Consider the following 22599-nt stretch of genomic DNA (forward strand, 5'->3'; position numbering starts at 1 on the left):
GGTCTTCATGCCGCTTCGGTTGACAATTGAAGCCTCTCAATTAGCCCCACCACAAACTCGAAATCATAATCGGCTCCAGCACAAACTCGCAATCATGCTGTTACCACTTTACACCCTTGTTGCTAAGCGTTGGGCTGTTGCTCGGCGTTTATCACCCGCTTTTGCTGACAACCAAGCGTGTGGAGCAATTGTGGACCCTGATGTGGAAAAGACCGTCGTCGAGACCATCGAGGCCCGTGGTTGCGAAGTGGAGACGCACAAAGTCATGAATACACCCGCACCATGAATCGCATCTTTAAAACCTATGTCGAGAGTCAATCGGGCTCAGGCTTCGCTACTAACATACCCGCAGCTCATTTGCATCGCAGACTTGGCCTTCGAAGGGCTCGTGCCGATCTTCCAGAACCACAGAAGTGGGCTAGGCTGAGCAACGTCGAGGCACGTTAAGTACATGTACTGACGATTTGCCTACTGGGCGAGGACATGGGTTTTTACGGTCTTTTAGCTATACGTACTGGTCGATCTACCTAGAGCTATGGTGGTCACTCTGAGGACGCGACGCGGGTCTCAGTAAACATGTTCACTTCTTTGGTGCTCTTGCTCCTGTTGTTTGGACTAGCCACGCGACTGTTCTCGAGCTCTTCGTGCCTTGGCGAGATATCCTCTCGGTTTTACGGTCGCATACGGAGCTACTATTACGGTAATAGAAACCTTGTTGTCCCGACATTGTATGCGCCAATCAGGACGAGCTTTGCAACTCTGCTATCGATCTCTCGCAAACACTAGTAGACACCTCCGACCAGAGTATCAGTCTCTTCTCGTTACTTCTCTGTGAGAGCAAGGCTAAGCTCGGCTCCTTCGCTCCATTCGCTAATAAAGACAAGGCGATCCCTCGCACGGCCTTCTACGTGACATTTTCACGACGCCCACAGACATTGAACAATCCCGCGTGGAGAGCGCATCGTGTACGAGAAAACCATCGATGCGTTCTCGCAGCTGGACTAAAGGACGACACGAAAGAGGTTGCTACGTTGTTGTGTAGGTGGCCAAGCGTTGGGGACGGAGGAGCATCGCCCCGTACTCCATCTGATCATCTTGTAAGCTTGATGTTGAAGGCTCTTTTGGATTTGCAGTTTTAGCACTTTCAAAATCAAGAACTGTCACGAGATATTTGGTATCGTTTGTATTTTGTGTTTTTTTCCTACTATACGGTGTTTTTTTGGTGTGATCCTTCGGTCTCTCCTAGTGCCAGACCTCAGGCTAAAATCGCCTTTTTCCTAAATAAACAAAGCGTGTGGCAGTGGCTTGACATGTAAGTTCCAGCGCTGTACTGGTCTTTCTCTCTTGCTTCATGGATATTATACGTCAACGAGAGGACAAGAGGTGGTAAACTTGTTCACCAACCGACGGTCATCGAGCCGACATCTTCATCCGAGTCGTCCTCCTGATCCATTAGACTCAGAGCCTCACGGAACACTTCGACAGCCTTATCGTGCTCGCCCTTGGAGTGCAAAATCTTGCCCAGCAGCGACAGCGACGCGTAGTTCTTGGAAGTAAGAGCCAATGCACGTCGGATGGCGATCTCAGCGTCGTAAAACTCGCCAGCGCCGTGAAGTGCACGTGCCAGATTTATCCACACGTCCACATCTTTTCGATTAGCATCCACCGACTTGCGGAACTCCACGACAGCGCTGTTGTACTCGCCACGGTCCAGGAATACCTGACCCAGGTAGTTGCACGTTTCGGCCACGCTCACTTCCTTGTCCTCGATCAGCTCGGTGTTCTTTTCAACTTCCGCTGTGACCTGACGGTGTCTGCCTTGCATAAAACTCTTGGTAAAGTCCGGTGCCTTGTTGCTATTGTTCTGGTTCTCGTCGTCTTCATCGTCGTCGAACGAGATGCGGTTAATATCGATGATGCGGTTGTTGCGCAGCTCCGCCACGTTCGCGTCCACAGCGTTGCGCTCCTTCTTGGCTTCAGCAGCCAGTCGAGTGGCATCCTCCAACTTCTTTTCAATGCGCGACTTGGCCATTGTGAGCTCCTGTACATGGGACTCCAGCTCCCGGACTTGTTCCTGCATATCCTGATACTTCTCCGTCGAGTCTACATCTGTCCAGGCACGAGGACGGCCACGCGAGTCGTCCTCGAACGGCAAGTTGGTTGTTAGTGTAGGATCCCGTCCATCGTTGTTGTCTGTTGAGCTTCGGTCACCCAGAGTGACACGACGCGGTGTGTGCGTCGTCTGAAAGTATTTGTCGGCGTCGGACGGACTCTGGAACGCCGAGTTGCGGCTGCTTGAAGACGTGGTGGTCATTGATACTGTGCTGTTGATGGATCGCAGCGGCGGTCGGCCAGTCTTGCCGGGGGGTGGCGTGGACTCCTGTCGCGACATATTCGGCTCCATTGGCGGCAAGCCGCTGTGCCGTCCGTGGCCGTACATGTTGACTACAGCTGAGGGCGCGCCATTCTCACGTAGATCATCGTAACATAAGATACACACGCGTTGCGGTGTCTTCAGGCCCAAGTGGTGCAAAGGTAGTCGCTTGTTCGAGTGTGTACTGCACACCGACTCGCCACAGGAGCGACAGTGATGACGTGTCTTAAAGTAGCTGAATTTAAGTTGACAAATGTTGCAGCGTTTGTCCAGTCGCCAACGCGGGGGCAGCGGGACGCCCGCCAGGCCGTCCGGTAGACGGAGAGCGCCCACTGCAGTTCTGTTACTGGCCCATTCGTCGTCTAGTGCGGCACCTCCGCGGCCACTTCCCAGCGCAGTGGGGAGACTCCTGAAGCTGCTGATACTAGAGGTATCGTCTGCTTGAAGGGGGAAGCCTCCCGGTTGGTTTAAGAAGGCCTGGAATCTTGCGCTCCGGCGGTCGGGAGCTTTACCCGCTGCGCGGAGCTGTTGCTCCATGTCTACCAAGAAACTAACCTTGTCATCGGTGAGTTGGTAGGCTCGGGCAAGCTCAGCAGGCGTCTCGCCCGTCGGGGTCTCTTCGAACAGACAGGAGGCGACGTCGGGTGCGGTCTGTACTAGCGCGCGTAGAACCTCGAGCTTAGTGGCGGCCTTGACGGCAATGTGGAGCGGCAGCAAGCCTCCCTTATTCTTGTGGCTTAGAGCAGACGGGGCCACGTCTACCAGCTTCTTGATGACACGTAGCGGCACGTGCGTGTCTGTGCAGGCCCAGTGCAATGGCATCATGCCAAAGTCGTCCATGTCGTCGGCGCGCTCGGGCTGCGCCGTAACGAGGCGGTCCAGCGCGCTCCATTCGCTGGACTCGGCCAGCTCCAGCGCCGTCTTGGCGTCGCTGGGGGCCTTCGGCTTCATTAGCTGTCGTGTGGTCTCTCTGTCGGCCTTGCGATCCCTACGAAAAAGTGGCACGAACGTACGGGGTACGAAGCGTTTTCGGTTGTGAGACCGTCACTGGAGTTGCCGCGAGCCTCTCGAGGGAGAGGAGAGTTAAGAGTGATTGTCAGCGGCTGCGTCTGCCCCGTCTGCACCAAGCTCAAAACCGGAATCGCCTTCTTTTTTGGAGATTCTGTGTAGGGATAACCTAAACGAGCAAGGCATTTTTTCACGCTTTGCTTGGGCGTGACTTCCATCTGCTGGTGCTGTCCCAAGTGGAAAATCTCGTGGGGCGCTGGCACTGCAGTACTGGCATGTGATGACGCAGTCTGGTCTGTTTAGTGAAAAACAGATCGAGAAGGTTCTTGAGGAAACTCTTTTTGCGAAGTTTTTTTTTTTCGCCGCTTTGGAAAGGGACGCATCAAGTCGGAGATTTGCAAAACGCGTCCGAGCTGTATAACTTATGGCGTGCTGAACGCTGGGCTCCAGCCTGGAGCCGGTGGCGTGGGGAGTCTTCACTGGAGATCAGGGACGGGAGGGCCAGCGGGAAATGGCTACTTCGAATTGATCTTGATACCCGATTAAAATTGCCGAAGGATTCAAGCGACCGAAGCACAATCCGCGGATCTGCCGGTGCGTAAGTGGAGCGCAAAGATGGCGCTCTTTTCTGCTTTTTGCCAGCAGCATGGAGCGGCAAACAGCATCTTGGCGCTTCTCAGCTAAAGAAAAAAAAAGATGCTAAATGCTTCAACTTGGTTTCCGCGAATGCAAATACTAGTAAAAAAGATGATGTAGCCGCGCGTGATTGCACCGAAAGAAGAAGAGGCAACTTTTGTTTTTTGACGAGCAAGCTTAGCATTTGTAGTCACTCGTGCTTTGTCAATATAAGGAGAAACATTGGAACGACGACGAGTATCGCTAGTGTGGTGAACCCAGAAGAAATGCCGGCGTGCTTGCTGCGACCAAAAACAGCGCAGAGCGCTCAGCCTCCACCCACCACGCCACGAGGCACGTCAGCAACAAGCGCGAAGCAGACCGCGGTGGATTGAGATCCCACGCCGTGATGAGAGCGGTCTAATGACGCGCACGTCATCTACCATCGCTGGGAGGCCTCCCTCTTACGGTTAGCAAAACAATTCGGAATCGCTGTTGATCGTTACGTATGGCTAACGTCGATATTATAGTGTCTACTACATGTACGCTAAGCATGTACAGTAGCTAGCTGTATATACACCGCGGCGTCGAGCGGAGAACGTTCTTCGAGTGCGTTAGCAATGCATGGTTTCCGTCGAAGCCACGCTGGCCCCACGCAGCCAGCAGTCCAGCGCGGAGCTCCGAAGCCATCGAAATCAGTAGCTCCATTCGTCTGGGGGCGCAGCAGCAGGCTGGGATGGAGCCGTTCCAGCGACGTTTTATTCCATCTCCTTGACGACCACCTTTTTGCGGATGTTGCTGTGGGGGACAGCGCCCTCCTTGGCGTGGGCGCGGCGGTTGGCCATCTTCTTCTGCTCGCGCGCGCTGGCTTCGCGCTTGGCCTCGGCCGCCTTCTTGATGGCCTTGGGAACGTGTCGGTGCCTGCAGTTTAGTTCACCGATTTCGTTTAACCGCATCAGAAGACACAATCACGGCCATTCGTTAGTGGGACCAATCTCCGATATTGCCGGCCCATCTCCATTTGCGTGAGCAACACGCTTACGGCAACAAGGGCAACTGCAACGACAGCCAGCAACAAAACGTACTTGGAGATTCGACTGATCTCGCGCAGGTGTTGGTAGCGTTCCTTGAGCGACTCATTGTACTCCATCTTGCGGCGCTCGCGCGGGTTAACCTGATGCACGCACAATAAATAGAAAGGGGAAACCGTAAAACGGGGCGCCACGTCAGAAACTTCAAAGCTGCAAAAACATAAAAGGACCGCGTAACGGTCGAAAAGCAACAATTTGCTTCGTACCTTGGAGAGTTTCTTGGAGGCCTCGGCCTTCCAGATGCGGATGTTTGTGTCATCACTGCCGGACAGCACAAAGTTCGAGTCGGCACTGAACTTGACGGAGAAAATCCTGGCAAAAGGCAAAAACGGCAACATTCAGTGAGAATTTATCGACGCAACTGTTAAGTCAAATGAGAGTGGCGGTTTGCCACGCTATGCTGGTGGGGAAACGGCTGTGCCCCTTGTGAGGGGGTTGCACGCGGCGACTGGCCAATGCAAAAGTTAAAGGAGACGTACCGCTGCATGCGCTGCGTGTGATAAACTTCCCGGCTTTTAGCCGAGCGCACGTTGAAGATGCGGAGCGTTCGGTCATACGAGCCCGATACGAACTCCCGACCCGTCGGAGAATATGCCACGTCCATTCTGCAGCATTAGAGCAAGCACGACACTCGTTAGACGCCAAAATCCACTTGGCCACTGTGGCAAAACCTGACTCAAAGTGACGCACACTGCCGAGACGTGGTCCTTGTGCACCATCATGGCGCGGTCCATCTTGCGCATGTCGAAAGTGTACAAGTTGTGATCCTCGTTGGCCTAGAAATGCACCACCAAAATGACGCAAGTCCAACGGCCGGTTCATTAGCACAAGCAGAAGAGCCTGGAGTGAAGCCATCAGATTCAAAAGAGACTTACGACTGTGAAGTTCATGGGCTCCATGGGGTTCCATGCCAGCGCATTGGACCGCATTTCCATGACGATTTTACGCATCGAAGACGCCACACGGATGTCGTACAGCGTAATGTTGCGATCTGAGCCTGTGGATGCCAGTAGCGACGCCTCGGCCGGGTTGAAATGCACCGAGTTGATCGAGTCGGCACCCCACGCAAACTCGTGTGTTGGCGTCGAGCGCGACGGATCCCACACCTGCACCTTGGAGCCGCATGTCGCGAACATGTTCTGAGACCAATGATGGTCAATGCCACTGCAGCAACAGAAAGCACAAAAAATCACACGCACGTCATCACCTCAGCACTGGAGTCATTCGAATCTCTCGCTAGGGCACGTACAGGAAGGGTTCCTTGGACGTAAAGGTGGCCAGCGCAGTAGGGACGTCTTCGTCTTCTTCCTTCACACGCAACGCCCACTGCTTCACCGTCTTGTCCTCACTGCACGAGTAAAAAGTGTTGCCGTCTGGGGTCACTGCCAGCCCACGCACGAAGCCGCGGTGGCCGTATACGTTCCAGACGCATTTTCGACGAGGAAGATCCCACACGCGCACTTCACCATCGGCTGCCCCACTGACAAATGCCACTAGACTCTTAGGGTTTGTTGCCAACGCTGTTACGCCATCGCAGTGGCCGTCTAGAGCTCCAACGAAGGGCTTGGCAAAAAGTCTCTCGAGCTTCACAGCGTTCAATGCTCGAGTGTACTCGCGCGGTCGCTCGAACGGGTGCAGCGCCGGGTCGTAGTTGCGAAAGACCTTGAGCTTGTCCGATTGCACCTCTTGTGTAAAGTCCTTCTCGACGCGGGAGATCGTCTTGACCTTCATGGTTGGAAGAGATGTCTCCTTTATCTTCACTGGATGGCGGTGAATTCGCAATGCGAATCAAGGATTGGCTGAAATTGAAACTGGAGCACTTAATAATCTTGAATCAGTACTTTATTATTTGTGAAACTGCAATTTCATCAATACTTTTCACGCAAAGCTTTCTGTTTCAGATCTTAAACTTTTCGCTCAGCGTGTCCTCGCTCAATTTCCAGAGATTGTTGGCATCTTCCAGTGAGTGGCTTGACTTGGCGCCAGCCTCCAGGACAGGGTACCCTCGTATGTGCAGGAACCCGTCGGGTCCGTAGTACTCTCCTCCTTTGACGTTCTTCACTGTCGCAGCGTACAGAATGGGAAGAGCGCCCATTTGCGACGTCATAAAGGGTAACCACGATACGAGCCATACGAAGATCTCGGCCAGCCAGCTTGGGAACGTGCTGCGGTAGTAGCGGTTCCAGATGTCGGTGTGTGTCAAGCCCGGGTGAGCCGCCACGGCCACCACGTTCTCCACCTGTGCGGATTGTAGACGACGTTGTAGCTCATAGGTGAAGAGCAAGTTGGCCATCTTGGTCGTCAAGTAGTCGCGAAGACTGCCGCGCGTGTGCCCCAGAGTCGAGAAGTCCAGGTACATCCAGGCGAAGTAGTGCGCGAGACTGCTGACATTGACCACACGGGCTTGGTCCTTTGAGCGGCGCAGCAAGTCCATCAGTAAGCTCGTCAAGTAGAAGTGCCCCAAATGGTTAATGGCAAAGTGAGCTTCCAGGCCTCCTCGTGTGTAGCGTTCGGCGGGTACGGACACGCCGGCGTTGTTGATCAGCAGATCAAGGTGGTCGAATCTCTCGTGGAACGCACGCGCGAAATTGCGAACACTGGCCGGGTCTCCGATATCCACCAGCATAAACTCCACAGACCCGACATCGATTACGGGCAGCTCGGACAGTCCTTGGCGGATCAGGTCCTCGGCGCGTCGTCCACGCCCTTCATTACGGCAAGCGATGATCACGTGCGCTCCGCGCGCGGCCAACGCCTTGGCCGCCGAAGCCGATACCGGAGTTGGCGCCTGTGACGATCGCTAGCTTGTCCTTCTGAGATGGCATCGTCGAGCCATCCCAGTTTCTCTCGGAAGTGGCAGCAGCACCCATGCTTCTCGATAAACACTCTACTGTAGAGATCTGCTCGCTTTTGACATTTCATGCGACGCGTCTTTGCAAAATAGGTCAGCGAATCTTGGCAGATCCTTTGCGAGCCGATGCATTCGATACTGCGATGTTGAAGTCAAGCGGAATGCAGACTACTGGGTCGGTGTAATTTCTATTCGTTATTTGTTCCTCACTGCACGTCAAACTGAGCGTCGAGCAGGTCTTCACTAAGCGTCCAGAGCTTCTTGGCATTGTCATGCGAGCGGCTGGCCGGGTGTGACGTATCCAACGCTGGGTAACCTCTCAAGGTCATTAGCCCGTCGGGTGCGTACATTTCGCCACCACGTACGCTATCCACCGTCGCTGCGTACAACGTCGGGAGCGCTCCGATCTTCTGAGGCAGAAACGGCAACAACCACACGGCCCACATTGCCAACCACTGCAGGAACGGCCATCTCGCAAGCTTGGTTCGGATGTACTTGTTCCAGATCTCCGTGTGGCAAACGCCAGGGTGCACCACCACCGACAACACATTGTAAATGCCGGCATCCCGTAGCCGTCGCTGCAGCTCATACGTGAATAACACATTGGCCATTTTGGACTCGGCGTAGTCACGCATGCTGTTGCCTGGCGTGTGACCCATCATGGCAAAGTCCAACTTGGCAGCACGATGCAGTCCACTCGACACATTCACCACTCGAGCTTGTATCGTACTCTGACGTAGCAGATTCCACAACAAACTCGTCAAGTAGAAGTGGCCAAGATGATTAATGGCAAAGGTGCATTCTAAGCCCTTGGAGTTGTGTCGCACTGGTGGGCAGGCAACTCCAGCATTGTTGATAAGCAGATCGAGACGGTCGAACTTGGCTCGAAAGGCCCTTGCAAACTCGCTAATGCTGTCGACTTCGGCCAGGTCCAGCAGCATGAGCTCCACTCCACCGACGCCATCACCGACCTCTTTATTCAGCGTCTTCCGAATCGATTCCTCAGCTTGACAACCACGAACGTCGCTCCGACAGGCGAGTACCACGTGGGCTCCACGCAAGGCCAAAGCTTTAGCCGTTTCGAAGCCGATGCCGGAGTTGCCTGTCACGATAGCCACCTTGCCCTTCTGCGAGGACACAGTGCTGCCATCCCAGCGACGACTCGAAGATCCGACGCCCATGTCCTAAAAGATTGTGGTACTCACCCTACGACTGGTGATGCAAACTGCCACAATTTAAACGTTGTAATACCCAGCTCTTGATCAAGTGTCTTTCAATTCAACTCATATACGCGTGGCTCGCTGCTGGCTTCCTACCATCGTCTCCCTGTGGAGACTCACTTAGCACACCAAAGCTTGGGATAGATGCTTCACCTCGGCTCGGTTGAACACGAGCTGCACGGACTGCGAGGCGGTCGTGGAGCTGTTGCCGAACTTCACACGCCCTAGAAGTACAGGGGGCCTCTCCATCTCTGGCGGTTGCCAGCCGAACACACTCTCACCTTTAGTAATAGCGTTCGTGACGTCCTGACCCCAGCCGTCCTCTTGCATGGCCGCCCCGACACGTTCACGAAGTGATGTCAACTGTCTCTGCGCACGCGACTGCTGCAGCTTCTCAGTCACGAGTTGCGCGTGTGCAGTCGCCCCCGTCGAAGAAGCAGCACGCTTCAGATCCACCAACCGAGGCATCGACAGTTGGGCCTTTACCTGTCTCGAGAACGTCGCCACCTCCTTTAGGGAGTTCGCCAATCGATCGGACGGCTTTGACGTCGATTGGCGCGGGTTGAGCCCAGCATTCGACCCGAGAAGCTTCTCCAATCGCTCCTTTGCGAGTGTAGAGCGCACCGTGTGCAGCTCCGTGTGCAGTTGATGGAAGGCGCGACGGAAAGCGTCGGCATCTGCTGCGCCCATGGCTGAGCCCTTGGCACCCGTACCGGTGTTACCGCTCTTGACGCTGCTACCAGCATCGCTTGTACGCTTCAATTGCTTTCGGAGATCCCGATTCAGCGAGTTGAGCAACGTCTTCTCCTTGTTGGACTCGTCCAGCGCCACGTCGAATTGTTCACGCTCCTTGGCAAGTTGCGTCTCCAGCTGCGTCTTTTCACTCGTCATGGCAGCCACGCTCTCCGTCAGCTGCAGCACTTGACTCTCGAGCTTCTGAGCGACCACGCGGTGTTGACTATCGGCACGTTCGAACTCACGGATACGTTGATGCAGCGCATTGCACAGCTCCGTCATCTCCGCCAAGTTACTACGCAGCGTCGACGCATCCACCAACTCTTGATGGATCGCCTGAGCACGGATACGCCACTGCGGACGACCATTGGCTCCATCAGGGTTCTCGTTGCGCGTACGAGGCGCTACGGCATCAGTGAAGGCTCCGCGACATACCAGTTTGTACAGCAACGCGACCTTCTCCTTGAATGCCACAGCGTGGTCGTACACCGCCTGTTGCGCGAACTGCACCAGCTCTTCTGTCGGCTTCGTGTGCTCCACAAGACCATCGTGACCGAGCTGAGCTTGCAATGCAGACGCCAATGACTGAGCCTCTGCCGCATAACTCTGGATAGAGGACACAACCTCACCGCCGGCAGCCACCAGACCGTCCAGGTCATCGTCTGAAGCAGCCAAATCGATCTCAGCACGACGGTAGAACAGCTGAGCCACATTCAGCACCGACAACAGCTCTCCTAGACATTTATCCAGCACTGGAGCCAGCTCTGCACGTAACGCGGCAGTGTGGTCGTCATCCGGCATCTCCGAGCTCGCAATGAAGCTCTTGGTAGTCCGCAGGAACGTCACCATCGACGAAATGGAGAATGCCAACTTGGCTACATTCTTTCTCGTACGCAACTTGACAACAGCAGACCGAGCCCCAAAACCTTCAGCTCCTGGAGCACAAGCAGCTTGGGCGATCCGTCCCGTGTGCCAATCCTCCGACGTCTGGACCAACCGGTCATACAACGACGCGACGTCGCCTCCTCGAGGGCCATAAAGTAAAGCTCCCTCCGAGAACGCTGACAACGCCAAGTCCAGTACACTCTCCAACGCAGACGTTTGAGAAGTGTCGAGTGCTGAACAGCCCTGCGTAAACTCGTCCTCTGTAGTCAAGTGGCACTCGAGCATGAAGAGATCCTCCTTCGCTTGACACGAGACCGCTGCTAGTTTGTCTCCCAATACCAGCTGCTCCACACTCACGGCTTGAATAGAAGCCCCCTCGTCCTTCTCGTCTTCGGTCTGACCACTGGCAATTGGCTGCTGCGCCACCGTGTCCAGGTCCTTCTTCAGGTGCTGCACCAAAATGTCCGACTTGCCGGCGATGCGTCCCAGTGTCAATCGGACACGAAGAACCTTCTGGTCCGTCTCAGAGAAGATCGAGTTGGGCACCACAGCACGTAAGAAGGAGTTCTCCAGTCTCGCCTGCTCCGAGATAATCCTCTGTCTGGCAGCTTCGGTCTCGTGTTCGCGTGCAGCTGCGACCAACGCACGCAGTCCCATCGTCTGGTTCAGTGCCAAGTGTGCCGTGTCCTTCAGAGACTCCACCGCGCCACTCTCTGCTCGGAGCTTCGCCTTCAATTGGGCAATTTCTTCACGGTGACTGTGTGCCAGGTCACGGAACCGAGCGATCGTGCGCTCCTTGTCTTCCAGAACAGTCTTCTGGTCCAGTGCCGCCTGCTTCAGCTCCTGCAAAGTGACACGTTGCGAGTCGATTTCATCGCGTAGCTCTGCTTCATACTCAGTGTGCTGATGCTCCATCTCCTGGTCCACCTCTCGCAGCGACTCGAGCGACTGCACCGTGGTCTCCAGCTCTGCCAGTTTCTCGCCCAGATTCAGATTCTTTTCAGTAAGATCCTCCACCATCGACTCGTACGCGTTGGCAACGTCCAGCATCTCCTTCAGCTCCTCAGCTTCGACTTCCAGCGTGTGCTTCTTCGAGCTCTACACACACAATATGGTGTCAATAACCCTCTCCAACACACACTTAACACTTATCACGTACCAGTTCTTCCACCTCCTCCCTCAACGACACAAGCTCAGCGTTCTCACGTTGAGCCTGGCGCAGTTTCTTGCTCAGTTCCGCCTTCTCCTCGGACGCACGCTCGTGTAGCATCTTGACAGCAGCTCGGAGTTTGTTGTTCTCCTCTGCCAAGTCTCCGCCACTCGCAGATCCCTCCGAATAGTCCGGTCCTGTTGTTGCTGACAGCGCCATCGCAGCCTTGAGCTTCTCCACTTCTTGTTGCAGCTCCTCAGCATGCTCCTCCGCGATCTCCTTATCCATCTCGACGGTCTCCTTCTCCAGCGTCATCATCTCAATCATATCCTGGAGCTCAGCGACCTGTTTCTCCAGCGTCTCCACTTTACGAGCACCAGAACTCGATTTGGCCACAGCCATCGCCACCTCCTCCGCCTTCTTCTGCTCAGCTGCCGTAAACGCCGCAATGCGCATCTTCTGCTGCGCCACTTCTGCCTCTAGAGCCTTGATCTCGGACGCCTGAGTAGCGTTCTCAAGCCGCAGTTCGTCCAGCTGCTCCTCGTGCTCTCCTTGGAGCTCGGTGATGTGATCTTCCAGCTCGGCACGTACCGAACGCACATGTTCGTCTGCTTCTTCTCGGACAATCTCAATCTGTAGCACTAGTTCCTCCTGAGGCGACAAACTGGACTGCTCCTCGTCCACGTCCATCTTCTCGTCTCCGTCGGCATCCACCTGCCCCTGCTGCTCCATCTTCTCGACCTGTTCCTGTCCCTGTTCCTCGAGTAACTTGATCTTCTCGCTGTTCGCAGTCGCTGCCTCCTTCATGACAGCTACACTCTGTCTCAGTTGTTCTACGTGCCGGTTCTTCTGCTCCAGCTCTTCCTCCAGCTTGGAGATCCTCACTCTCGCCTCAGTCAGCTGGTCGTCCGAACTACTGGACGTAGCGGCACCTGAAGACGGCCGTCTGTCAAGCGAGAGCCTCGGTCTGGCTGCTGAGGCTGCAGGAATACTAGATCTACTGCTCGGTGTGATCATCGACGCCCGTGGCTTAGGTGCTGATAGTCTGGAACTCGCTGAGCTGCTAGGCGTCGAACTGGACGGCGCTGCGGTTGATGACGACGTCCCAATGCCCGACAAGCGACTGCTGCCCACGCCTGAGAGACGTCGACTTAGTGGCGCCTTGGCAGTGGACGACGCGGACGATAAAACCGTTCGAACCATCGACTTCTTGACAAAGACGCCATGGTTGGGCGCGCATGTGAAGTAGACGCGGCCATTGAGCTCGCCGTTGTTCTTTCCCTCGGGTCGCTCTAGCTCGATACCTACCCACTCACCGCTGGCGAATTCCGTCTCGCCGATGAAGCGCACGACCCCACTCTTGCCGGCGCCGAATGCCACGCGGGCGCCGATCTCTAGATCCATGGGGAGGATACAAACTGAATTTGGCCAGGGAATCAGTTATTTTTCAAGAGATTTCTAGCTTATCATACAAAACGTTTTTAGAGGTCACCACACCACATTGGCGTAAGATTTGGTGTGTCACTTCTGTCGTCTGTTTGACAACCAGCTTGGTGCTGCGATGGCAGATGGGACTGGCTCGACAGAAGAGTGCAAGATGATGATTTGACTGAAGTCTCGCAAGGTGCTGGCGGCAACTTGCATGCTCGCCAAGCCGTTTGCTATAAATTGCACCGCTTGACCAGTGAGTGCTCTCTCGTCCTCGTGGTCTTATCCTTTACAGTGAGACTCATTTGCTCCGACCAAGCTAAATAAAACCGGCTCTGCGAGCCAGTAGAATCCCACTGTTTTTATTTTTGACCAATCCGATCTTCTGTTGAGCACCACGGAGACCTTGGCGCTCAAACTTAAAAGCGCGCCATTCCAGCCACCGACTCACTTGTCTCCAGCGTAGCACGCGGATCCCTCATCGCCTTGTTGTGAGCCGCGTCGGAAGTTCTTCAAGCGCAGTTTTCTCCGTCGCCATTCAGAGTTTGCAGTCACAGATAACTCGAAAGTACAGTTAAGTGTCGAGACACCAGCATGACAGTGCGCAGCATCGTAAAGATGTTTGAAAGCATGGCAGATTCCACAGGTGCCGATGCGCCCGCCCACGAGCTTGAGTCTCGGGAACGCGGCAACGTCCACGGTCTGGTTACATACTACGACGCTCTGGCGGTGATTGAGGAAACTCCGATCATCCTGCCGACCAAGATCGTGCGACTAGATGTAGTACGGGACCAGCCTGCCATGAGCGAGGCTGAGTCGCAGCAAAAGGAAGTTGGGCAGGAGGAGCAAGAGGAGTGTCAGCAAGAGGAACCGGGACAGGAGGAGCAGGCCGAGGAGGACCTGGAAGAGGAAAAGGTTTACGAGCATGAGCCCAGTAATCAGGACACAATTGAGGTGCCACCAGCGCCAGTGTCGTCGCCACCTAGGCTCGTGCGGGATTTCTCGCTCCCCATGAGCAAAATTCTACCGCCGAAATCTCGCGAGTTCCACCTCGCTGCCTGCTCGGTGCGCAAGCCCGCGTTGGCACAGCGGAGCTGCTCGTCTTCCACCAACTCGATTGTCTTTAGTCAGCCCCCACCAACACCTGTCTCGGCTCGCATTCGTGCCCCAGGCACGAGCTACGCCGCTTTCGTGACCAGGATTGAAAACTCGTCGTCCCGGTTGCTAGATTTCGAAAAGGACGAGCGGTGGCTAGGTCAGGTTGAGACCATGAAGGGCCGTGTGGAGGAGCTCAAACGGAGGAACCACCTAGCTCTCGCAAAGGAGGTTGCCAGCTCTCCGCGCAAGAGCAGAAGTATGAGCGAGTGCAGTGGCGTGTCAACGGCATCCACAGCGTCAATGTCGTCAATGGACATGCCCGAGATCAGTTGTCAGTAACAGCCTCCGAGCACACCTAACTTATTATCTAATGTTAAGCCACGCAAGCAAATGTTGCTCCTCACTTTCGTGCGACTCACACAATTGCCAAGAATAATTTGTTGCTTTCGTGCCTCGTCAAGAAGTATTTATTACAGTACCGGTAATGACGATAGTAATACTGTACATGCCTCAAAGTACTACCGTAGTTAGAGATTAAACCTGTTTTGAACTTCAGGCTAAAAAAAAAAAACTTGAAGTTTAAAACAAGTTTAACTTCTTAAGTCGAATTGAATCAAAACTCTCAATAGTTGCAATATTTGCGATTTGCTACCTATCCCCCGGAAAAGCCGGTGCCTTACAAACGCCGAGTCAAACTGGCAGCCAAAAGCTTGCGGTAAAGCTCACCAGCCTAGACATCCGAGCCGCGAGTGTGAGCGTTCACACAGAGAGAAAGCATTCGCAGGATGACCACCGAAGTCAACGCCTCCGTGTTGGGAGGCACTGTGCTCAACGCTGGACCCCTGGGCACGGAGTACGTTGCCGGCTAACATGACAGAAGGACCGTATTTTAGCTAACCTTCTCTATTATCCATTGCAGCACAACGTATGGAAAGCTGCCGCCGCTGAACCCTGATGACCTCAAGTTGCCGCCTCCGCCGCCATCAGCCGCCAACAAAGTGACCAACACGGCGGACGCCATCTCCATCAGCGAAGTGTGGATAGAGATCAAGGCCAAGACCCGGGAAATGTGCGTCTTCAGACTGTGATTTTGGTTCATTTCACGCCGTCTTAACATTTCATGCTGGTGCAGCATCCTAGGCTCGTCAGTATCTGGCGTGTTGTCTGCCATGCGTATTGTGAACCTGGCGATGGCCGGCTGCATGGTCGGACTGGCCGTGGGACAAATCATTCAGTCAGACTCGGCCTTCTCCGTCATGGCAGACGCGCTCTCAGTCATCTACACCATGTACGGCAGTGTTATTATGTGAATTATGGCATTATAGCGAAGGTATCTCACTCTATTTGTTGTTGGCTACAGCTTTTTCGCGTTGATTTTGGTGGGATACGAGCTACGCACAGCCTACATCGACAAGATTCTTCGTGGCAGCTTCGGCTTCATGTACAGCCCCTGGGGTCGATGCCTCTTCCTGAGCATGTTCGTTGAAACGTATAGATGAGGTAGTTTGTACTGTACTGATGGTAATGGCTGCTACAGGATCTCTATCTTTCCGTTCGGCATGTGTGGCGTCTACGGCATCCTCGTGTCGCTCGCGGGCTTCTCCAATGCGTACTTCAACTACTTTGTCATCATGAAGCACCCCTCTTTCACGCGCGGCGTTCCCGACTACACCCCACCCGAGGAAACTCCGGCAGCCAAGGCCAAGACGGTCACGGAGGAGGACACCACTGTCTAAGGAGATATTTTCTTCCTCAGCTTATGATCAAGAGGTCGATAGCAGACGTCACTCACCATAGCCAAACGAAGTGACGCACGCGTTACTGCACTGTGTAGCTATGAAAGAGTTTCGACTGCTTCTAGCCTCTTGACGTGGAGACCGGCAGTCATGCATTTATCGATCCTCATAATTTACCGGAGCGTTTACTGAGCCTGTTTGTGTTATTAAGTACTTCGAAGTGTAGTACTGTAGTACTACTACTGTAGTAGTACAACGTGTTCGGGGAAAGTTTCACCCTTATTGCGTCATTTTCGAGGGATTATGGCCGAGAAGGAGCTGTGCGAGCGCGTGTGTAAGAAGCAGGCATGCGCCATCCAGTTTTGTCTGCAGCGTCGCGGTTACCAGGAGAGCAAGTGCGCGGATGTCATCAAGCGATATTACGACTGTTGCGCCACTGCGAAGGAAGCAGAGCAGAAGACTCGAACCGCCTCCAGCTGCTTCTACTGAAAATATAAAAAAAACTTACGAAGAAGAAGTTAAGTAGAAGGAGACGAGCAGCTGTAATTATCTATTCGCTTTATAGTTTCTGGTCTGCCGATGTAATTGTCTTGCGTGAAAGCACTTTTCGCCGCACTTGACCGAGTGTCCAGAGCACGTGGGAGCTACTAAGCATCAGCACGCTGCTCACAAATAAACGTAAGTCAGTTTACACTCTGAAAAGTCCATATAATATGCGCACCTGATAGCGTACCTTATCATCTCCCACGAATGCAGGACATATACAGAGAGCACGAGTTGAGAAAGCAGAAGCAATATCTGCACCAGTGTCAACACAGCAAGCTGCACACGAGGCTCTTTGAATACCGACTGCTTCTTTGGAAGCGCGCTTTTGTCATTGCCAGCAGTGACGCTGACGGTCTTGGAAGAGCTTGTACGAGACTTATTCTTAGCTTTCTTTTTCTGAGAACGTACCAGCACATCGTTAGTAAGTTTTTGGTATTCAGACGGTGAGGTAGTTGCTGACGAACCTTTGAGGCTCCCACGAGAAGCTGTTCAGGTTCGAAGCGGTCGATATCGATCCATACTCTCTCCATTAACTTTGCTCCGCGTTGCTTTGTCTCCATAAAGGCACCGTTCATATCGCCAAAGCAATAGAGTACAATATACTTCGCCGTGAGCAGTACAACAACGTGCACGAAAGCTGTAGCTGCCGTGAGTGCGAAGGCCATTTCATCGTATATCCACCCTTGCTTCTGCGCATACAGCATGTCCATTAGGTCAGATTGCTCTACTGATAGGTTCTTCCAACACGATTTCCTTACGTAATTGAGAGAAATTGAAAGGCCAGCGACCAAGTGCGTGACTTCAACGGCTGCCAAAAGGATTTGTGGGCGCGCAAGTCGGCCTCTAGCTGCTTTACTAAGATATATTGATACAAGATCCAGCAAAAAACTGCAGCCAGCATCACATGGTGAGTCTCAAATAGCTGCCGCCATGCGGGACAACCTACACTGCAGCGAAAGCCACGAGATGCACGACGCTTGGTGGGATCTCCACTCGATAAAATACAGCTCCCAGTCCGACTATAGCCAACACAAGGATTAAACTTCTCAAAAGGACTTCTCGGCCACTGCCGACTCGAAGGGAAACAGGAGGCAAGAACATCTCCACGAAACGTTCCCTAGTCATCCAGACGGCAGTTCCAACTGCCACCGCGATCTGCGTAGTTGACACGCTCTGCGATAATTGTTAGAATTATGTACAGCGCGACTGCAATGAAGTGAAGGACGAATACCTGGACAACCATGAGTACATTTTGCAGGACGAGTGCCACAAGACTCTGCAACAGGAGCGTGCGCTCCAAACTGGCCGAGATTCCCGTCACTTCGCTTCTTAATTGGTCATAATTGGCCCCAAATGACTCCAGAGACTTCTTCATTGCCTCATGGTCGACCGATACCTCTCGGCTTGCTGTGGCTGTCGCTCGGTGTGGCGCGGCTACATGACGACGCTTCTTGGCCATCTTGGGAAAATGGATATGAATTTACCACGCTTTTTGACAAAGCTAGGTGTTCTAAAATCACAGCATAATTGGTCAAAAGCTTGACTGTGCGTCCTTCGATTGGCTCATATTGTGCGGTGAGCTATCAGTTCACAATCGTCACCAAAACCACCACTATGCTGCGTCGTGTTGCTCTCTCTTCGCTACGCTGCGCGTCCCGCCGTACTGCTGCTACACAGAGTGTCAAGACTCTGTCAACTCTGCCGTCTCTGTGCAGACCCAATGGTGCAATTTCGATGTCGCATCGCAGCTCCCTGCAAGCTGCGCACTTGACGACGGACTCTCTAGAACCGTCTTCGCAAATGGCGGAGAACGAGTTCATGGAGCTGGCGGACGAGACGCTGCACGGCATTCAGAGCTGGCTGGACGGTATTGAGGAGATGCTTGAAGAGTCCGACATCATGTTTTCGGTATGTCGTAGCTTTGATGTAGCATTGATCAATAGACTGACTCACCGTATGGGCGCCCGGACAGCAAGGAGTCCTGAAGATTGACTTGGGTGAGCACGGCACGTGGGTGATCAATCGCCAGGTGCCCAACCGACAGATCTGGTGGTCGTCTCCGGTCAGGTACGACGTTCAAAGTGGTGATTTATTATAAAAATGAGCGACTGACGCTGTCTTCTTTTCTGGTGTTGCAGTGGCCCTCGCCGTTACGAGTACGACGCTGAAAGTGGACACTGGGTGAACACACGAGACAAGGGCGAGTTGATGGAGCTTCTGCGCGCTGAGATCCTGGACGTAACAGGCATTGAGATCTACACCTGAGCTCAAGGTATGGGAGGTGCCGTAGCCGAGCAACCTAAGTAGAATCCAGCACAACAGGTGGCTCTCTAGGAGCGCTGCAAGTCTTTATGTTATGTCTGCTCGCTTATTGTGCTTTCCATTTTTGATGTGGGTGTCACTCGCGCAGTTGCTGTAGCTTCCTCTAGGCCACTTCGTTGTCCTCCTCGTCCTCCTCAGTCTCGGTCACTAACGCTTGTCTATTCAAATCTACTTCGTGTCGCTCGCTCATGTAGTTCTGGTTACACATAAGTACGTTATCAGCAATATTCAGTTAAAACGTTGGACATGCACACGACTTACTTCAAGCAAGAGACCACGGAAGTGCTCTGCAGACGCCTCCAACGTAGAGGAAGCCAACAATCCTTTCCGACGAGCTTCGTCCTCTTCCCAGTCAGCGATGGCGCGGTCCCTCATATCGAGAATGTGGTCTCGACGCCTCTTTTCGTTCTCCACCTCAGTAAGTTGCGAGTAATACTCTTTCTCCTGGTAATCGCACGCTTGTTAGATCAAAACGTCAATAGAAAACACCGCAGTGAAAGGTACCAACCTCTTCGGTGCATTTGCGCCACATGTCGCCCATAATCTTTCTCGTTTCAGACGCAGAGCGGCGAGTCTTGCCCAATGCCTCCTTCTGCATCTGACAGTATACGATGAATGGGTTGATTGGTCGTGGAAGGCGACTCTCCTGAGAGCATAACAAGCACCAAATTGAATGTTGTCAGTTGGTAGCAACCAATCTGAACATGTAAACGCTACAAACGAACCTTTGATAGTCGCCGGGAAGGTCGCTTTGATCGGCCATTAGTGTCTGAGACCACCGGCGTGCTCTTCCAGGTGGTAGGTCTGCAAAGTATGTCATGTATTAGAGCCAAGACTACAGATACGAGTTCAGTATTAAAAGTGGAACGTACGCTCGAGCAGCCGTGAATCTTGCAGATAAATACGTTTTTTCTTCTCTGGACAGTTCACTCAGTACGGGCTGCCATAATTCTGTAGAGAAGCAGTGGAGCCGTGAGATGTCTGCTCTAGAACTCAAAACGCATAGATGCACAAGACAAACTTACTCGCGTCATCAGTGGTACGAACGACGTCGTCAAGCGGTGGCATCACTTCGATGTATCCTGAACTGGAAGTTGGTGGTGTGAGACCGCTATCTTTTAAATCCTTGCCAATCCATTTTCGCCCGTTTAGTGCGATACGATAAGCAGCAACTTGCTCGTAGATCGAAAAGACGATAGCGGGCTCGAATGCTTTTGGCAGGTTCAAGTCTGCACACAGCGTACTGGCAAACGTCTGCGTTGCGATGCAGTCATTGGATATGTCCCATTCGAATTGATCCCGCAGCTGCAACAAATCGACAACATTAGTAAATCAATATAAATCAATACTTATTATCTCAACCAATAACTTACGGAGAATCCCTCGAGGATGAGATCTAGGTAAATTGGGAATAACTGCTCGCTCTTGTAGTCGACAGTCATACAAGATGAGGTAAAAGTCAAAATTTGTCTTCGAATTGACTCCGCGATTGCATCCTATCGACAATAAAGGAAAATATTAGCATTTCCGAGGCCGAAACCAGTCAAAAGTACAAGGGTAAGAACACGAACCTTTAGTTTATTGCTCATCCTTTCGTCCTGGGCAATTTGAGTAGCGAGAGCTTCCGGTGAACACGTATTCAAAACGCTGTAAGATATAAATACGCGAATGTTAGCTTAACTTGCGCTACAAACGGCTTCAGGGCGAACGTACGCGTTGATGAGAAAAGTATCTTGAAAGTGAACGCCATCCAAGTCGACATCGAGACGAATAGGGCAGATAAGCTCGGGTTTGGCCAGTCGCAGCGGCTTCCGTACATCAAGTTGATGTGTTGTCGACTCTGTATCTGCGTTATCGCTAGCATTTTCCTCCTTCGACGCCGCAGTCTTCACCTTAGCACTCGATGAATGCAGAGGATGTATTACGACTTTCCGTTTCCGTTTCCGATTGCCCGTAGACGGCTGCTCCACATTCGCTGCTGCCTTCTGCATAGGATGTATCAGCCTCTTGCAACATTTGTTCTCAATAGCAACAGCTAGACGAACCAATTGCGCAGGCGTAGCGTCTGCATGAATAATGCTTCTTCTGTCCCCCACATTGCGTCCAAACTGCCACAAAAACTCTCAATTAATCGTTCATTTCTTTTCCTCCTGTTCTTATAAAAACACTCAGCACTTTTCTGACCTGTGTGGGTACTGTAGATCTCCTACAACTCCCTTCTAGAGGCTTGAGAGGCTTAGTCTTCGCATTCTTAAGCGTTTGATGCGCCAATGCAACGCGATACCTCATCAGTAGCTTGTCCACCGCGGTGTCTGCAATCTATAGTTCGTTGCACAGCGTTAGAACCTCCTTCTCTGCCAATAAGTGCCATGTTGACGTTGGCGGACGTACGTCGGACGCCGCTTTGACACGCCGTGACTCGGGCGACAGGTACGCACGCAGCTGCTCATCAGCCCAGCCCAACTGCCTTGCTACCTTGTCGTTCGGCACGGCGTAGCGCTGCATGAAGAGCGCCAGGCGGTCGGCCGCCGAGTGCCAGTCGCCCGATCCCCCGTTCATTTGCTTGTCGTATGGAGGGGAGCTCCTCGCTTGATACCCAATTTGGAGGAAGCGTGGTAGACACAACAATATTGAGTCGGGTACGTAAATTTGAATACCAGCTCGAAAGCTTTGAGAATGCATTAAAAGTTTGTATGAAAAACAATTAATTTTGAGGAGTGAGGTAAAGTTAAATTATCGTTTCGCGCCATGATTTTTAAAGTGCAGTACGAAGAAAGGTGGTGCAGAACACTTTACTGATGAGAGCAATTTCCTCAAAGTTGGTTGAAATGGCAGCTATATATTTACAAATTCATCGAAATCCGTTAACAGTTAATCCCGCTTGGACACCACGTCTCACGAAGATGTGGACGTTCCGACGTTCACGGCTGCAAAAGACACACGCAAAATGTCAGCTACAACTGTCGCTTCTCATATCGTTATCAACGGCGTACCATTGCAACAATGGGTGCGTCCTCCCGACCTGACTGTTGCTCTTCTTGTTCCTGACGCTGAGCGAGAGCTCTGCGGTTCTCCTGGCTCAGGAAGATGAAGGGTGAGCGAGGAGATCCCATCGCGTCGAACGACAAAGAGCCCGGCACGATCGCGTTCCGACGACGGGCAGCGATCGACTGTTGGAAACCTTCACGAAGCCCCATTCTCGACGGCGGGAGCGTTGGCTCCGCAAACTGTGTACCGGCGTCAGTCTTTCCGCGTGGCGAGTCCGGAATGCTGTAACCCATCCTCGATTTTCTTTCGCTGCTTCGTACTTTCAAAATGTGCCGCTGTTCAGGACGCCAGCGATAGCGTGAGGTTATATTCCACACACGATTGGAGTTACTTCCTGTAGCGTGTGAAATCGGAGAATGAGCTACACTAAAAGTCTCTCGCTAGTACGAAAGAGACATCACGTGGAAGAGGCTTCCGAGTGACTTCTATCCGTATCAGATTGATGACAAGCAACTTGCTCCAACTTCTTATTCCGGAGATGGCTTTGACATC

General features: G+C 53.0%; 8 protein-coding genes across 8 annotated transcripts; 3 read left to right on the forward strand and 5 right to left on the reverse strand.

Annotated features, from left to right (window-relative positions):
• Positions 1-1396: 1396 nt before the first annotated feature.
• Positions 1397-3386, reverse strand: PITG_01282 (uncharacterized protein; the record flags this gene model as incomplete). The annotated part of the gene is made up of 2 exons (XM_002907909.1): positions 1397-2201; positions 2268-3386. 2 exons carry the CDS (start codon positions 3323-3325, stop codon positions 1397-1399), a joined length of 1863 nt encoding a protein of 620 aa, XP_002907955.1.
• A 1369-nt stretch (positions 3387-4755) lies between these two features.
• Positions 4756-13333, reverse strand: PITG_01283 (glycoside hydrolase, putative; the record flags this gene model as incomplete). Its single annotated transcript, XM_002907910.1, has 13 exons — positions 4756-4918; positions 5083-5171; positions 5295-5400; positions 5568-5693; positions 5779-5864; positions 5964-6252; positions 6338-6848; positions 6909-6928; positions 7092-7876; positions 8305-9123; positions 9313-9410; positions 9441-11877; positions 11939-13333. 13 exons carry the CDS (start codon positions 13331-13333, stop codon positions 4756-4758), a joined length of 6924 nt encoding a protein of 2307 aa, XP_002907956.1.
• A 1035-nt stretch (positions 13334-14368) lies between these two features.
• Positions 14369-14794, forward strand: PITG_01284 (uncharacterized protein; the record flags this gene model as incomplete). Its single annotated transcript, XM_002907911.1, has 2 exons — positions 14369-14422; positions 14489-14794. 2 exons carry the CDS (start codon positions 14369-14371, stop codon positions 14792-14794), a joined length of 360 nt encoding a protein of 119 aa, XP_002907957.1.
• A 346-nt stretch (positions 14795-15140) lies between these two features.
• PITG_01285 (uncharacterized protein) lies at positions 15141-16386 on the forward strand (the record flags this gene model as incomplete). The annotated part of the gene is made up of 5 exons (XM_002907912.1): positions 15141-15308; positions 15375-15524; positions 15588-15743; positions 15816-15932; positions 15993-16386. The coding sequence occupies 5 exons, from the start codon at positions 15241-15243 to the stop codon at positions 16189-16191; spliced, it is 690 nt and encodes a 229-aa protein (XP_002907958.1).
• A 364-nt stretch (positions 16387-16750) lies between these two features.
• Positions 16751-18196, reverse strand: PITG_01286 (uncharacterized protein; the record flags this gene model as incomplete). Its single annotated transcript, XM_002907913.1, has 6 exons — positions 16751-16853; positions 16925-17133; positions 17202-17419; positions 17483-17625; positions 17684-17910; positions 17969-18196. The coding sequence occupies 6 exons, from the start codon at positions 18194-18196 to the stop codon at positions 16751-16753; spliced, it is 1128 nt and encodes a 375-aa protein (XP_002907959.1).
• A 148-nt stretch (positions 18197-18344) lies between these two features.
• PITG_01287 (uncharacterized protein) lies at positions 18345-19070 on the forward strand (the record flags this gene model as incomplete). The annotated part of the gene is made up of 3 exons (XM_002907914.1): positions 18345-18645; positions 18710-18804; positions 18876-19070. The coding sequence occupies 3 exons, from the start codon at positions 18472-18474 to the stop codon at positions 19000-19002; spliced, it is 396 nt and encodes a 131-aa protein (XP_002907960.1).
• A 147-nt stretch (positions 19071-19217) lies between these two features.
• On the reverse strand, positions 19218-21618 carry PITG_01288 (uncharacterized protein; the record flags this gene model as incomplete). Its single annotated transcript, XM_002907915.1, has 11 exons — positions 19218-19244; positions 19321-19503; positions 19568-19705; positions 19928-20010; positions 20085-20364; positions 20433-20555; positions 20631-20706; positions 20773-21044; positions 21105-21167; positions 21244-21378; positions 21451-21618. The coding sequence occupies 11 exons, from the start codon at positions 21616-21618 to the stop codon at positions 19218-19220; spliced, it is 1548 nt and encodes a 515-aa protein (XP_002907961.1).
• A 260-nt stretch (positions 21619-21878) lies between these two features.
• PITG_01289 (uncharacterized protein) lies at positions 21879-22460 on the reverse strand (the record flags this gene model as incomplete). Its single annotated transcript, XM_002907916.1, has 2 exons — positions 21879-21986; positions 22053-22460. The coding sequence occupies 2 exons, from the start codon at positions 22254-22256 to the stop codon at positions 21981-21983; spliced, it is 210 nt and encodes a 69-aa protein (XP_002907962.1).
• Between the last annotated feature and the right edge of the window lie 139 nt (positions 22461-22599).

This window comes from Phytophthora infestans, genomic scaffold (assembly GCF_000142945.1).
Source record: "Phytophthora infestans T30-4 supercont1.2 genomic scaffold, whole genome shotgun sequence".
NCBI lineage: Eukaryota > Oomycota > Peronosporomycetes > Peronosporales > Peronosporaceae > Phytophthora > Phytophthora infestans.